The sequence below is a fragment of the Nematolebias whitei genome, chromosome 2, assembly GCF_014905685.2.
Source record: "Nematolebias whitei isolate Nwh7 chromosome 2, NemWhi1, whole genome shotgun sequence".
NCBI classification, from domain to species: Eukaryota; Metazoa; Chordata; class Actinopteri; order Cyprinodontiformes; family Rivulidae; genus Nematolebias; species Nematolebias whitei.
In genome coordinates this window covers 27,976,439-27,993,439 of record NC_056499.1, presented here as the reverse complement: position 1 = coordinate 27,993,439, position 17,001 = coordinate 27,976,439, and the positions used below count along the sequence as shown (strand labels likewise).

At 39.9% G+C, this 17,001-nt stretch overlaps 1 protein-coding gene across 1 annotated transcript in view; it reads left to right on the top strand.

Moving 5' to 3' along the window:
* Positions 1 to 1,859: 1,859 nt before the first annotated feature.
* Positions 1,860 to 17,001, top strand: part of kif13ba (kinesin family member 13Ba) — a gene marked incomplete in the record, with an annotated part of 44,394 nt that continues 29,252 nt past the window's right edge. The window contains 2 exon segments of the mRNA XM_037691155.1: positions 1,860 to 2,152; positions 7,367 to 7,460. Of these exon segments, the coding sequence (XP_037547083.1) occupies positions 2,083 to 2,152; positions 7,367 to 7,460 (164 nt within the window).

The following is a 17,001-nucleotide window of genomic DNA, read 5'->3' as shown; positions in this document are numbered from 1 at the left end:
CACAGCTCTACTCTATTACTCTACTTTCCAACTTTTAACCATAGGTGTCAGAAAGTGTTCAGCCCAAATAACAATCAAAAAATGTCAATAATTTACCAGAAATGTTAGAATATTATAGTGATATCATCATGGGGACACTAATATGTTGGAGGTTTTAAAAATATAGTGAATGATTGGAAATAAAATGCAAAAATGAAATACTACTCATCATATCCTGATGCATGCTCAATAATCCAGGTAGAAAAATCTAAAAAAGTTAAATCTGGTCCTCTGGATTTTTTGTTTTGTTTTGTTTTTTTTGCTTTGTTTTGTTTTTTTGAATGTCCAGAGGACCAGATTTAACCTTTTTTAGACTACTCATCATAGTGCATTTTGAAAAAAGAAAAAAAAAAAAAAACTTTATCTGCCATACATTCCAAATATTTGCCATTTTCCACATACTTTAAAATATGAATGCAATAATTCAAACACACGTTTTGTTAATACAAACAAAATGTCAAATGTTTTAAACTATTTGATGCCATGAAACAATTTCTAAATAATCGTGCATATACAGGTAGCTAAGAAATTACTTTGGTTTATAAGTTATGTTTAATGTTTTCCTGACTGCTGAACAACTGTGGAGCCGTGTTTAGAGTGCCTTACGGGGCGACTTTTCTGAAAAAAAGCCGTAGTCTGTCTGAAACGGGTACTCTTGTTTATAATTGTCAGCGTTAAACAGAATGTAGTTTGACGGATGTTTACTCATCCTGTTTTATTTTGAAGTCGTCGACGGAAATGAAGTACGTGTGGACACCGGAAGTATCGCTTGACTGAACTGACCGGGCTCTTGAGCACAAGGTATTCATGTGCTGTATTTTTATTTAGTTATTTTTTAAAACTTTTGTTATCTTATAGAATGTCAGTGTAGTGCTCATTATTATGCTTACTTATGTTAACAATCCGTAATTACGTATGTGTTTCCCTTGAACAGTTACTTTTGCCGGCTGGACTCACGGTAAACTGATGCTCCGGGTGGAAACAGGTTGCGGTAGCCGTAAAAGTGAAAACTAAAACTTAAACCAGAAATATTTATTTTAAAAAGCCAAAGTATGAGTTTAAACGGCTAATGTCACTAAATCAATCAAAAATAATTTAGTTTAAATTAGAAAGTTATGTCACTTTTATTATTATTAGTTTAAAATGTTTTAATCTTCGAAAGTGTAAATAAATGTGTGCTTTTGTCGAGGTATGTAATAAAAGCGCCAGCACTAAATGTAAATGCTGTGCACTAAAATGCGTTACAATGATACAAACGAATATAGTGCCCCAACTCGAGCTCGAGTTTTTAATAATTTTTTTAAAAAAGTGTGTCAATTTTCTCTGATGTCTGTAAAAATAAATAAAAGATTTATAAGCGGTCGCATGTGTTGCTCTTATTTTGAAGGTTGACTAGGCGGAAGCGGCTAGTTGTTTGCAGCTTGACTGGAAGGAGGTCAGCAGATTCCGTTGGGGAGATCATCGCTCTTTATGGTGTCTCCTTGCTGTCTTCATAGGTTAACCGTGTCACCTCTGAGATTCGACCATTTGGGTACGTAGCTCGATGTTCGGGTGCTGTCTAGAGATGTTATGCTGTCATATAAATAAGAAGGGGTCAAAAACTTGCTCCCTTCCTTCCGCCGCTGCTCCTCCTTAGTTTTGCCTGGCAAATTAGCTGGCTAGCCCTTTTTTTTTCCCTCTTTGCTTTGCAAATAACTGATGTGTTTCCTCACTCTCAAACCTGAGCACATATTATATTTATAGTGACGTACATTTCTCATTCCCCTTTCAGCTCCTACGCCTTTGAGGACTGGTTTTAGCCTGAAATATGAACAGAAGAAGAAAATAGGCAGCGGCGACTGGCTTCCTGTGGGATTCAGCCGGAGCTTTTTTTGTGTCTTTTTTTCCTCTCTCACTGTGGACATGTCTGGTTCACCATGGGGCCATGCTGTGAGAGACTAGCTGGCCGACAGCTCGGCTAGCGCAACATTTCCAGGATTTTAGATGATCATTCGGTTGAGGAGCTGATTTATTTTGGACGCTGCTTCCCTCCCTGGAGTCAGCATGGAGGAGCCCAGCCTGAACGACTCCAACGTCAAGGTGGCTGTTCGAGTTCGGCCCATGAACAGGAGAGGTGAGAGGGGTTCATTCTGCTCACATTTGTCATATTCCAACCTGGAGTAAAAACTAATCTGAACGCTAAACTGCAGCAGGACTGGAGATCGTGTTTGTGAGGGCTCTTTTGCTGTCTGCTTCATCTTCACCACTGTCGAGCTGCATCTTCTTGAGGCATTGTTCAGAGGAGACTGGCTTGTCTCAAGCACACACTGCTCAATTTTCCGAGCATGGGATGGCAGTAAGAAATCACTAGCCATTAGTGAAATGAGCTGCTGGCTGGTTTGGATGCCACATGTTTTTTACAAGGCTGCCAAGGGGCTTTCCCTATGGATGCCTGCCATCCCATAAGATTTAAAGTCATGCTGCTTTGTGAGATTTGCTGTTTTGAAAGCCTGGATGCTTTGTCTCTCTGGTTAATAGAGATGCCAATAGTGTCTTGATTTCATTTATCACTTACTGAGCACATCAGCCGAGTCAGTAGTTTAGCAGAAGCGATTTTGGCTTCAACATCCAGGATCAGAAAAACTTACTACATTGTAAGGTTTTTGGGAGCATCAGTATGCTGTGTCATTAGCAGGGAATTAAGTTGCATGGTGACATCGTTTTTAACAAGAAGCTTTGTTTTCCTCCTGTCACTGTGGTCTAAAAGCGATGCCACCCTGCTGTGCATGTGTCCACCGAGCTTCCTAGGCCTGCTGCATGTTGTCACATCCTCATGTCTAATTTCAGAAAAGCTTGGGTAACAAAGACTCAGTCTCGCACAAGTCTTCATTCACGCTCTACTGGGCCAGGCAATTATTGTCGCTTATTTCCAGCACTGCATAGAAAGGCACAGATGACATTTTGTGGTTGTTTGCCAAAATGGCTTTGTGCCATGGGCGGCGACGGCTCCTGAGCAATAATACTAGTGGGGTGGACTTTAATTTTCTGAAAATTGTTACAAATTGCGTTACATTTTGTATGGGGGGGGGGAAACAAAACCCGGGTATGTGTTGCTTAATATTTACTATAGCTGGTGGGGTGTTTTATTATTATTATTTTTTTTGTGGTTTTGTGTGTGTGTATGTGTGCGTATACCCAAAGTCTTTGCCATTTGTCTCCCTCCTGCGGGTCGAGATTGTCTCAGGAAAAACATATAAATCAGAGAAGCTGACACCTCCCACCCCCGGCCAAAAGGTGCACAGCTTTCTGAATTGCATTTCTAATTTGATTTGAAGTACTGGTAATAATGCTGAAATAACACTCCAGATTAACACAGTTAAATGGGAGGAAAAAGCTCTGTGAAGTACCTCTAAAATAATATAAAAGATAAAAATGAGGTTATAATATATCATCACCAAATCCAACAGAAGATTTAAATGGGGATCAAACACAGTTACAAGACCGCTGCTTCAACCATTGCGCCATCACAGCCACACATACAAAAGTTGTTTAAGGTCCTACCATGTTGGAGGAAATTTCCTGTTCTTTTCCTCTGTCCTTTTCAGTTTTCTGTTCGGGTCCCCACTGTCTGCTCCAAATGGATTTTAAAACAGAATATCTCCACTGTTGGTCTCAGAAGGTTTCTCTAAATCTATTCCTGGGTTTGAGCTCATGACAGGTGTAGGTAGAGATCAAATCAATGCCCTAAAACCAGCCGAATGTGTCCACAGGGCAAAAAATCAGATGCCCCAAATGAAACCCTATTGGACCTTCCTGTTGGTTCACTGGCCACACGTTTGGATCTGCGTGATGAATGCGGGTCATTGAAAGTTAATGCCCTATAATGGTAAATAAGTAAAACACTGAGGATGAATCACAAAAAAATCATTTTAAATTCCACTTAAAATTGTCAAAATAGTTGAAAAATATACAGAACAAAACAATACACAACAAGCTCAGTAAATAAGTAGTTAACTTTATTAGGAGGAACTACTTTGTGGGGCAAATAATTTTTTTTTAGGTGGGGCTTCACCCCACCTGCCCCTATGGATCAGCCACCAGCGGGATACCATGTGTCCCATTAAAGGAGGAGGAGAACTGTGAAGGGAGAGATGTTGACTGACAGAAGGTTACAAGATCGAGGCAGTGGATCTCCACGCTGTCCCCACAGGCAGAGTATTCACTGTCTGCACTCATGCAGAGATGCTCCACTTTCCGGAGGGTTGTCTCTAAGGTTAGACATGAAATGTCTTTTTTTTGTTTTTTGTTAGTTGACGCTGGATGTTTGGGATGTTCAAGGTTGTGATGTAAAAATGAAGGGAGGTTAAGGTTAGCTGTGTCAGTTTTCTCAAGTTGAGTCCATTCGGATCAATAGTTGTATGGATTTCTTGTGCAAATATCACTTGTATCTCTCTGATCTCTTTGTTTTCTCTCTATCTGACCATGACCTTGTGAAAACAAGTGCACATTCTTGCTAGTTTCAGTAGCATCATTTCCTTTTCCATTTTTTTTAAAGTTAAACCAGGTAACCGATGTCAAGCTGTCGATCAAAGTATTGTTTAACTTTTTTTTTCAAGGTAAATTTACATGAAGCCAGTATGAAAGCTAATGTTTTGTTAAATGCTGTTTGCAGTTCTGCATTTAAACTATTGGCATCCTGATTATTTCTGTAGTGATTTTGTGTGGTTGGTTGGTGCTCCAATAAGATACAATTTTTTTTCCCATATTTTATTGCAACAAAGTAGTCACAGTTAGGGTATTGTTATCAGGGTCTCTCCACATATGTTTTGAGTTGCTCAGATTGTTCTCAGGTTTTCTTCTGCCCTTTACTCTCAGACAGCTGCTTTAGGATACAGGAGCAGAAGCTGAGGAACAGCGCTCCATTCACATTTGTTCAGAGGTGTGGTGACTGAGATCTGAAACTCTGAAACCTTAAGAGCAGTATCCCAGTGAATCCCAGGTTTAACAGGAGAGGTGGTGTTGCTGCCCGGCTGGACAAAGGCAGGAAGGGAGTGAGTTTGCACGAGTGTTTGCTAATGCTGCATAATGTTCCATGTTCCCATGACTGTGGCCTTCGAAGAACAGAGCAACCTCAGGCTTAGCAACGGCAGTGCCACGGCTAGTGAGCTTCCTGGCTGAGTGCAGGACTGTTGTGCCAAACCTCACCACAGTTGGAAGCTCAGGAAAGGACCAGAGAAAAGGCCAGTGGAAAGTGAGAGCTGGTTATGGAGGAGCCAGAGGCTGGTAACAATGGCTAGGTTTTATCCTCTGAACCATACGGCATCACACTTTCCCCCCTGGCTGAGCAGGAAGTACGATTGAAGCTGTATTATAAGGCGCCCATGGGTATTGTAGGCAGAAGTAAAAGTAGATAAGTGCATCGTTTTCTACTTCGAACCATCTGCGTTTCCGTAAGTCTCACTGTTTTTGTTCTGCTTTGTGGTAACCTTGACAGCAGAGGAATTGGACAGGAGTCCATTTACCTTTTAACACCAAGTTTCCATGGTTCTGACTATTTTTTCATACCAGGAGCAGTGTTGCCTGCTCTCTGCTGGAAGTACCGGTACCAAATGTTTCTGGTTTAATTAGCAGCAGCTACACTTCATCAAGTCTAGAACTGCTTAGATTGAAACTGCCCTCTATGCATCTGAAGGCAAATGACATGATTCTGAATCTGACCTGTAGGCTTCGCTGGGCTACTTTATCAACCCCCATTACAAAGTTAGTTCGTTTTTGTCAGTTGAATAAAACCTTTTTATTTATCTTTTATTTTTTTGTACTTCACAGGACAGGAAGGCATTTGAAATAGGAACTTTGTGACAGTGTCTGCAGCAGTTAAAAATACTTTTGCCTGATTTTAGTTTTCCTCAACAAGGATGCAATCATCAAAATTATTAGTGGTCACTGGATGAAATCATTGCACACTGTAGAAAAGGGAGGGGTTTGAAATTGCTTTCTTTACACTTCAATCCATCTTGGATTGTTTATAAGCTTGAAGCACTTCATCCATGGTGACCAGCTTCAGCCTGACTTACTGATTATATCGGTTATACCTGCTCTACGGTAGTTGCGCTTAAATCATAAAAAGCAACAGAAATTTGCTTATTATAAAACTCAACTGCATTTGTGTGTTGCTGTTAAAGATAGTTCTTGTTGAAGAGAGGAATTGAAACCACCGATGGTTTCCTGTCCTAACACATTAGCCTACGAACAATAGCATACTCTTGCAAGCCTATGCATGCACAATGGCAAATATGAATTTAGGCCTCCCTTTTGTTTTGTGTCCTTGTGTCTTATTAACAATTATTTCAGCCTAATATGTTGACTTTGGAATATGGTGACAAACTCCCTCAAAGAAGGAAAAATAAATACATTTGACCTATACAAATATGACACGTTGTGATGTGTATTTTAGTTTTTAAAAGGCAAACTAGTCATACAAGACACATCAAACAACTTCTTTTTTGAGTACTGGTATATCATTTATAAGAAAAAAATGAGTAATAACTAGGTAATGATATTGTTTGGGGTTGAGCAGGATGGATCTTGTTTACATGAGGGCTCTGAACCAGCTCCTACAGTTGAAGGACAAAATTAGTTGGTCAGTAATTGTCCTTTGGCAAACATGCTGAAGAAGTGCAGTTCTCAAACTGACCTCTGACCTTTCTCTAGAGTTAGGCAAAAAGAGGATATCCTTTCCAGGAAGGATCCTGTTTTAATTTTTCCTTTTTTTTCATGTCAGTGACTTCTCAGAATAACCTCTGGGTTATTCTAGTTAGGTTTTTGTGTGAATACTGACCATAAAAGTCTAATTACTGTGAGAGCAAATAGACCATTTGTCACTTTTTAAACCCAGTAAAGAGTAACTGTTCATATATCATTATTTGCTGACTCCTCCAACTCGAGACACTTACCTGAGTGGACAAAGCGTTAGGGACACTCTTGAGGCTGAGTTGGAAACTGTTAGTTGGTCTTCTAAAGATCAAGTGGTTGCATCATGGCACACACAGTCCTGTTTTATTGATTAGCCACAATGCCTGCTCCAAGGTAAAAGGTCATTTTTAGATTCTGTGTCCCAACATGCTCATTTATTGGTTAAATATAACAGATAAAATAATTATTGTTGGAGTGCTGTTTTAGTTCAAGTTGGATCTTTAATAATGAGAATCAATATAATCAGATAGCGTTTGTAAAAGGTGTCTCTTATCCAATCCAATTTTCCAAACTTTTGAGTTATTTTCAATCAAGTTTACTTGTAATTTGGTCTCCAAAGTTGTGGTAGTAACATTATTTTTTGTCTGATCAACAGAAAAGGACTTAAACACAAAATGTATTGTGGACATGGCGAAGAACCAGACAATTCTCCACCCTGCTGGAGCTAACCTTGGAAAGTCTGACTCCAGGTAAGCATGCTATTTATATGATTACGCTTTGGTTCAACACCACTGATTTATTTCCTTCATACATACTCGATCCAGCTAAAAAACAATTGTCAAATTCTTGTCTTTACATGTTGAGGGATACATCCTTACATAATGGACAGTGTCAAAATCTAGAAATGATAAATGTGTGTTTATTTGTTACGTTCTTTTGAATTCAAATAAAAGCTATTCAAATGCGTTTTTAGTATCATTTCAACAAACGTTCATAAAATTCATTCACAACTGCAGAAAATGACTAGATGAATAAACTTGCAGATGTTCTTGTCAATAGTTTGAAAATTATAACAAAAACAAAATAATACTATAACTTCCACCAAAAATAATGGACAGCTAATTCCAGTTTAGTCAGCTGCATTTTTTTTATTTGGATACAATATTTTGGAATAAAGAATTACAATTCTCAATGTAACTCTCATCCTCCACTTGAAAACACTTCTGACAGCGCAACGTTTTTCTGTATCAGTCCTGCCCCCACAGCGCTGAATGTACGAGACTGCATGCTTTTGGGTCTTCTCAAGGTGGGAGAGTACAGTCATTTTCATGGTCTGACGTATTTTAGAACAAATTGTGGGACTAATTTTATTAATTGTCTAGACAAGATTTCATTAGGATAAATACCTTTTTGGCAAATTGATAATTGACTGTTAAGTGTGCTTAAAGATGTCAGCTTAAACTGCTGAAATTTTCATAAATCCCACACTGATAGTAATTTTACACCCTCTAGCTCAGGGCTATTCAACTGGCAGCCCGGGGGCCAAATCAGGCCCACGGGTGTGCTCAGTTTGGCCCACCACTTGGTTCATTTTAAAATAAAACTAAATATTAAATGATAAAACACACTTACTTAATGAGAATAACTAATGGATGTCTGGTCCCTGAGCTCTTGGCTTTCAGTAACTGTGGACCCTGAGTAATTTAGTAGAATAGCTCTTCTCTAGCTCTGCTAGGTGTGGTTAGCATAGTCACTGGACTGTTAAATATGTAATAAAGATGTGGAGTGATGAAACGATTCTGGGTGGAGTTTGCATGTTCTCTGTGCATGCGTGGGTTTTCTCTGGGTACTCTGGTTTCCTCCCACAGACCAAAAACATGCATGTTAGGCTGATTGGTAACTCTAAATTGTCCCTAGGTGTGAGTGAGAGAGTGAATGGTTGTCTCATTTGTCTCTATGATGGACTGGAGATCTGTCCAGGGTGTCCCCTGCCTCTTGCACAGTGACTGCTGGAAATGGGCACCAATGACACCCCCCCCCCCAACCTGAAAAGGAAGAAAGCAGGTAAAAGATAATGGATGGAAGACTTGCAGATATGGAGTTGCAACTTTTTAAAATAATCGTGCGTTTTTTTAGTTGCTTTAAACATGCAAATACTGTCATGGCAGTCCAACAGTTTTTGTCTTGATTCCTGCACTCTGACCAAAATACAGACGCTTAGGAATGTATGCTTTGTTTTGTTTTTTCTCTAAAAGCTTTGATGGGAACATGTTTGGTCCTCATGATGTAGTTTTTGGCAAGAAAAGCCTACATCATGACCAACAAATGTCACCTCACACCACCTGTTTCTTTTTTGTCATCTCTTGGGTTTATTTTCTCTCATCTTGCTGACCAGCTGTTCTTATTGGGCTATGCCAAACTGTGCTTGTACTCCGGTGTTTTAATCCTCATTCTGAGAGAGGCTTTTAGAAGTATTAGATTTAGTTACAAGGCAGAGCAGGAATGTGTGTTCCACTGAGAAGGCAGGTTATAAAGGTCATTATTCCAAACGTAATCTAAAAGCTGCTTTTTTTATGTAATGACGCAAAATCAGCTGTTGAGTCAAGCTTAAGTACTGACTGATCATCTTTGGGAAAGTAAGCTGTGCTGGAAGAAAGGGCCTCTGTACGTTTTGGAGCTGACTGCTGCCTGCCTGACTAGAATCAGTAAATAAAGTTGGATTCAGCCTGAGGTTCAGGAGCAGACAGCAGCAGGTGTGTGTGTGTGTGTGTTTGTGTGTGTGTGTGTTTTAGAGCTGGCTAGAAAAACAGACAGCAGCATTGATACGCAGCCAGACACAGACACTTGTTCATAAAAAGTCACTCTACTCCGATCTTCTTTCCCCTCGCTCCATCGGATCGTAACTTCCCACTGCCCGCTTTCCTCAATTCATCTGTTGCCATGGCAGCTCGGTGGGAGGTTAACTCCGGGTCGCTGATGATGACCAGGGAGCCCCTTCCATGAGTGAGGAGAAGATGGAAGAGGGGGGGTAAAGCTTAATTTACTCTAGCATCTGTCGACCATAAACTTTCCTCAGTGACGTTTATGGAGGAGTGAACAAGAGCGGAGCTGTAGGTTCCTTCTCTGTCGGTTTGTGACAAAGCGGCGAGGGAGCGACAGCAGGATGGGCTGACTTGACTGCTGCTCTTATTGTGCAGATGCTGTTTTAATTTTGCTTGTTTGAGTCCAGTTTACATTGATGTAGTACTTTGTTTGGTTGTTGGGAAAAAAAAAAGACAGCAGTGGGTTCATAGAGGAAGTCGGTTAAGTTAGTGCGCTGCAGGTGCCTGATGTTTGCTTAAGCTGACTGAGTCACCAGGACTTCCTTTGTTTAAATATGTGGAGACATATTTAGAAGAAAAGAAGGGATAATAAAGAGAGGATGGGTTTGTACAGAATTCAAATTGTATCTGTTCTGGTGTATCTTATTTCAATAATTGGAATATCAGCAAATATTAATATGCCCCTTTAAATTTAATATTAAAAAAACAACAAACTGGAACCACACCAAAGGTATATGTATGTCCTTTCTAAAAGTGTAAATTTGGTTTACAGTAAAGATAAATTAAACATTAAGCCTGTAAACTTTCACACTTTTATAAACCCTGTGTTGCACAAAAACTAATTTGAAACCTTTGTAGCTCACAAATGAGCCCCTGAAATGATTTTCTGCTTATAAACCAAACAGACTTGACAAACCTTGAATACATATTGTTTGTAGACATTTCCAATTTGCAGTAGGCCTAATATGTTAAACTGAATACGAGGAATACTTTGTTCTTTCCCCAAAGGAAAACAACATTGTTACAATTTGTGCTGTTGTATAAACAATAATAATTTAAAATATAAAATCAGAACAATCTGTGATTATGGAGTCTTTTAGGGTGAATTCACACCAGCCCTGTTTAGTCCGCTTTAATCAAACTCTAGTCCATTTGCCTAGAAAGTCTGGTTCGGTTTGGGGAGGTGTGAATGTGCAATCGAACTCTGATGCGGACCAAAAAAGTGAAGTCTGGTTCGTCTGAATACCTAGGTCTCGATTCAGTTTAAGTGAACTCTGGCGTGGTTTGAATGTATTGTGAATGCAAGCGGACCGGAGACTGCTCCAAAAGCAGGAATTGGACTACAGCGCAGGGCATTCTGGGTAAATACAACCAAAACAAACGGGCATTTCTCTTACCTCATACGGAGCCGTCTGTCGCCTTGTGTGAAAAACAACATTCTCCATGGTCTTCTGCCTCATCTTCTGCTCATTCTGAGTCCATTGTTAAAAAATGACTGAACAGAAATCCTAAAAGTACTAAAATTTGACACCACTCTATTTTTGTTTTTATTTCCAGAAGAAGAAGTGTCTTCTTCAGATGTTTTTGTGCCGTTTCCTTCAGTAGTTCTTGGTGCAGCGCCACCACAGGCGAGTGGGGGAACAGGTTGACTCGATTGACTCGGTGCAGTGTGAATACAAACTGCACCAGCTGAAAATGTAAACAAATGTTCTGAATATTGGTCCCCAGTCAAACCGAGTCTACCGGACTATCAGGTGTGAAAACAACCTTAGTCTCTTGCGACCACAAGAGAGTGCAGATTTGATCAGTATTCGTAGTATTTAAGTAGACCAAAGATAATCAGTAATGTGTGTGCAGTGTTTCTATTATGTTTAGAAATTTGTGTATCTATAAGGTTTACAAACAGTGACTTCTAGCTTACAAATGCTCATATAGGAAACAGTACTATGAATCACAATACTGCCTCTTTATGAACTCTGAGAGCTAAGCTGTATTTGTCCTGTTTAACATGAAATGACTTTTTGTTTGTTGTCCAGTGTCCGTGACACATTTTTCTCTTTTTTCCCCCCTGTTAGAACAACCAGAGATGTCAGGGCACTATGTACCAGTCTGTCTGATAAGCAGAGATTTACCCCCCCTGCAGCTTTATGATCAGACACTGCAGTTTGCATGATGACCTAAGGCTGTTTGCTCTGGACTGAGGAAGCTAAATGTTGACACGCTCGGACAAAGATCTGTCCCATGTTAGTGATGCAAACACAAGCAGCCTGGTTTCCAAGACGATAGACAAAAGAGGCTGTTTGGCTCTGTGTCTGAGCTGATGTTGTATGTTTTTGAGTGTGTGGGTGTATCCATGTATGTTTGAGGCCATCTTGTAATAGTGGAAGTCTTTAAACTGCTTTACTAATATACATATTTAAGTCTGAGAAAACACTAGCCTGGTTTTCATAGTTTGGATGTTTGCACAGGCTGTCTTCTATATAATCATGCTCACAGCATGAGGATCTATTGTCCTGTGGCTCTGCAGTCTGTGTGCACTGTAATGAAGAATTAGCTTCTTACATCTCCTGTTGACATGTGCCATGAGTATGTACCCTGTTACCCTGATGACCTTTGTACTTCAGCTTAAAATTCCAGTCTCAACTTCAGTCTCGATTCCCTCTAAATCCCATGGCTACCTTTTAGCTTTCTTTCCTTCCTCCACAGCCGTGGATGCTACGGTGCAAGAGAGAGGGGGGAAAAAAAGAATGCAGTAACAGTAGGGAAACAAAGAGGAGGGTGGGAAGCAATCATGCATTAAGTTATTTTTTAAATTACGGCAACCAGCTGAAGAGAGGAGGAACGAATAGGATTGTTTCAAAGCTATGAGAAGGCGGGTTCACACTCTCCTGACCGTCTCGTTCTCCCTTGTTATTCGTCAGTTGTGGCCCCAAACTCTGTTAATGGGTGTTTGCTCGCAAAATATGGGTGACCCCTCTTCTCCTATGGCCTCTGAAGCAACCATGACAGCTGTCATCATTATGTATGTCAAAACTTGCCACGCTAATTTCATTCCTTAACCGGAGAAATGGCTGCAGGGAGATTAGAGGCATAAAGGAGCTTTCAGACAAACAAAAATATCTTGAAGCTACGACTCACAAATATCACAAAACTTTTAAATAGCACATGGCAGGATATAGGTGGACAAGTTCAAAACCCATCTGTTTTTGTTGTGTTTGCATAAAAAGAAGGCAGTGAAAACAAAGCGATAATTGTGTTGCTATTTTTAAAAGCTACTGGAATAAATTAAATCTGCAGATAGGAGGAGCCGTGCATGAATCTGCTCTGAGTGCAGCTCGTCTGCAATGGAACGTCTGTGAAATATGAAGAGTTACAGATTGTTGGCAGGTTGTGTAAGAAGTGAAGTTTTGGTGGCTTATAAAGAATGTGCACGAGTAAAAAGAAACAGGTGTGCGAGGAGTTTTAGCTGTCATGTCTTGCTCTTGAGAAGAAGAATTGCAAATTCAAACTAAAATAGAGAAAAGTGATTATTGCAAATAAATGCATAACAATCACTTAATTAGATTTCATTAATGTTTTATTTATGTTTTTTTCCACTTTTCGTACAAGAGGACTCATTATTTAGGTCGAGGCTAGTATTGTTTCTGCTCAAGAATTCGTTTTAACATGTATCAAAAATATTGTGATAATTCTCCTGAACTAAATACTTTTTGTTTTAATCATGGAAATCTCTCTTGGGTTTTGTACATGCACAGTGCATCCAGAAAGTATTCACAGTGCTTCACTTTTTCCACATTTTGTTGTTACAGCTTTATTCCAAATTGTATTAATCTCTTTTTTCGAAATTCTACCCACAATACCCCATTATGACAATGTGAAGACAGATTTTTTGAGATTTTAGCAAACTTATTTAAATAAAAAACTAAGAATTCACGTTTACGCAAGTATTCACAGTCTTTGCTTAAAACTTTGTTGATCCACCTTTGGCATCAGTTACAGCTTCAAGTCTTTTTTGAATATGATGCTTCAAGCTTAGCACACCTGTCTTTAGGCAGTTTTTCCCCATTCTTCTTCTCAAGATCCATCAGGTTGGATGGGAGACGTCTGTGCAGCCATTTTCAGATACTGTATCTCCAGAGATGTTCGATCAGATTCAGATCTGGACTCTGACTTGGCCACTCCAGGACATTCATGGAGTGATCCTGAAACCTTTGAGATCTTGGCCGTGTGCTTTGGGTTGTTGTCCTGCTGAAAAATGAAACTTTGCACCAGTATGAGGTCAGGAGCGCTCTGGAGCAGGTTTTCATCCAGGATGTCTCTGTACATCACTGTATTCATTGTTCCTTCTATCCTGCCCGGTCTGCCAGTTCCTGTTGCTGAAAAACACCCCCATAGCATGATGCTGCCACCACCATGCTTCACTGTAGGGATGGTATTGGGCTGGTGATGAGCGGTGCCTGGTTTCCTCCAAACATGACGTTCACAGCAAAGAGTTCAATCTTTGTTTCATCAGACCAGAGAATTTTGTTTCTCCTGGTCTGAGAGTCCTTCAGGTGCCTTTTGTCAAACTCCAGATGGGCTGCCATGTGTCTTTTATTAAGGAGTGGCTTTCGTCTGGCCACTCTGCCATGCAGAGGTCTGATTGGTGGATTGCTACAGATAGTTGTCCTTCTGGAAGCTTCTCCTCTCCACAGAGGAATACTGGAGCTCTGACAGAGTGACCATCAGGTTCCTGGCCACCTCCCTGGCTAAGGTCCTTCTCCACCGATCGCTCAGTTTAGATGGCCGTCCCAACTCTAGGAAGAGTCCTGGTGGTTCCAAACTTCTTCCATTTACGAATGATGGAGTCCACTGTGCTCATTGGGACCTTCAAAGCAGCAGAAAAATTTCTGTATCCTTCCCCAGATTTGTGCCTCAACACAATCCGGTCTCGAAGGTCTGCGGAAAATTCCTTTGACTTCATGCTTGGTGTTTGCGCTCTGACATGCACTGTCAACTGTGGGACCTTATATAGACAGGTGTGTGCCTTTCAAATGAAGTCCAATCAACTGAATTTACCACAGCTGAACTCCATTTAAGTTGTAGAAACATCTCAAGGATGGTCAGTAGAAACGGGATGCAGCTAATTTGAGCTTCATGACAAAGGCTGTGAATACTTACGTAAATGTGATTTCTTAGTTTTCTATTTTTAATAAATTTGCAAAAATCTCAGTCTTTTTTCATATTGTCATAATGGGGTATTGTGTGTAGAATTTTGAGGAAAGAAATTAATACAATTTAGAATAAGGCTGTAACATAAAATGTGGAATTAGTGAAGTGCTGTGAATACTTTTTGGATGTAATTGGGACTGGGACCCTGTGCACATAGTTTCGTTCCACCTCGTGTACCACATGTGATGTGAATGACAATAAAGACACAACTTGACCTTGATCTTGGATGCACTGTAAATTAGGAAGAGGTACACACTTCTTAATGACAAACAATTTTGCAATTACCTGCAGAGCATGCGGTTTATTTCTGTTACTCAAACCGCTTCAAAACTCTTCACTGTGCAAGCCATGTTCATTCATTCACAGTTTTTCTAGAGCTTTATGGTACTTTCACACAGGATGCATAGGGTGATGTGCTCACCACAGTGGTTAGGGTGCAGAGTGTAGAGGAGGGGGAACAACACTCAGACAACAGTACAGTTGTACAATCGTACAGTTCAGTCCTTGTTGCTGTGCAACAAAAAGATATCCAGGAAGTAGCTAATTTTACCATCTGCAGACCTAATTACAGGATGTATCTGTCAAGCTGTCCGAGGAAACCTCTGGCATTATTTTTACAGATGAGGAGGAAAAGGGTATAGCAAAGGAGGAGATGTGGTGTCTTCAGGCATTGTAACCGTCTACAGAAATGACTTCCATGTCAACTTTTGAATAAGAATGGAGCAACGAACTTGCCTGTTGGGAAGAATCACATCAAGACGTTTAAACATGACCCAACTTGGAAGAATGAACCACTCCAACAGAACCTTGGCCTCGAGGCTTACAGTGATCAATTTATGCACAAACACATTTTCATTAGTGTGTTTGTGATTCCCTACAATTTGACAAGTTTTGATTCTGTTAAAGAGCGCTGTTTCTAAGATGAACATATTTTGACTTTTAACACAGCAAGGACGAATGGTATGCAGCTTTTTTTCTTGGTTGCGGTGTTGATCTTCAGTTACAGAATAAATGGTGATGAGTTGAATTGGTTCAGTTAAACATGATGCCCTATGCCAGGGGTGCCCACACCTTTTTCAGCATGGAAGCTACTTTTAAAATGACCAAGTCCAAGTGATCTGCCTACTATAAAAATACAAAATATGTACATATTTATAAACATATTTAGTATGCTTTGTTTGTTTTACACTCTTGTTTTACCTTCTTGTTTTTAGTATTTTACTATGCTTTCTTTTGCTCCTTGATTTATTGTTTTATAACACTACTTTTATTTTAAGTGCATTTTACTGCAGTTTATTGTTGTCTGTACTTTATATGTTGTCAGTCTAAAACAAGTCTCTTGTAAATGAGTCCTCGTGACTCAATGAGACTAACCTGGATAAATAAAGGTTGAATGAACGAATAAGTCCCAGCTCACTGTGGACGCAACATAAATGATAAAACCCAAAAGTTTGTTTAAAAAAAAGTGACAATTTATTTTTACTGTCCGCGTACAAAATAATAAACTAAACCCAGCAATAACTTCTGTTCTTCACACAAAGGAACAGAAAACGCCAAGAATAACTTCATGTTTGAAAAATAACCTGAGAACTTGAGAAGAAAAGTGAAAACTCAGCCCTGACAGCAGCTGCTCTTAACTTGAACCGCATTTCTTGATACCTGGAGCGTTTTGATGAAGATAATATTTCTGGTTTGTTTTTAAAGTCTCTGAACAACGAGTCAGCTGCTTCAACGAATGCCTCTTTTACCATCTCTCCGTCTTGAAAAGACTTCTTGTGCTTAAAGTGACTCACCTGGAATGATGCTTCGCTGCTGGCCAGCTGTAAGAAAAATGACTGCTGTCCTGATAACTGGGATTTTAGTTCCTTCACTGTTTTCTTATCTCAGTTTGCTTTTCAGAAGGAAGTCAGTGTCGTAGTATTTATGACTATAGTCCGAAAATGCTGCTCTGGTGAAACGAACTTCGAATATGACATTGTGAAGAAAAAATAAGTCCTCCCCCGTTCCGTATGGAAATAGTAGATTTTTTTTTTTGCTTACTTGGTCCAGCTCCTCAACTCATTTTACGCACTTTCTTGAGTTTAGATATAAACTGGAGGCTATTACGAGTCAACTCGTTTGTTTTTAGTGCGGTTGAATGCGCATGCGTGGTGACCTATGCGTCAGAAAAGATCTGGTCTCTGATTGGCTGCCCTGTGTGTCAATCATGAGCGCCGTTGTTTGCGCATGCGTGGTGACCTATGCGTCATCAATCTGA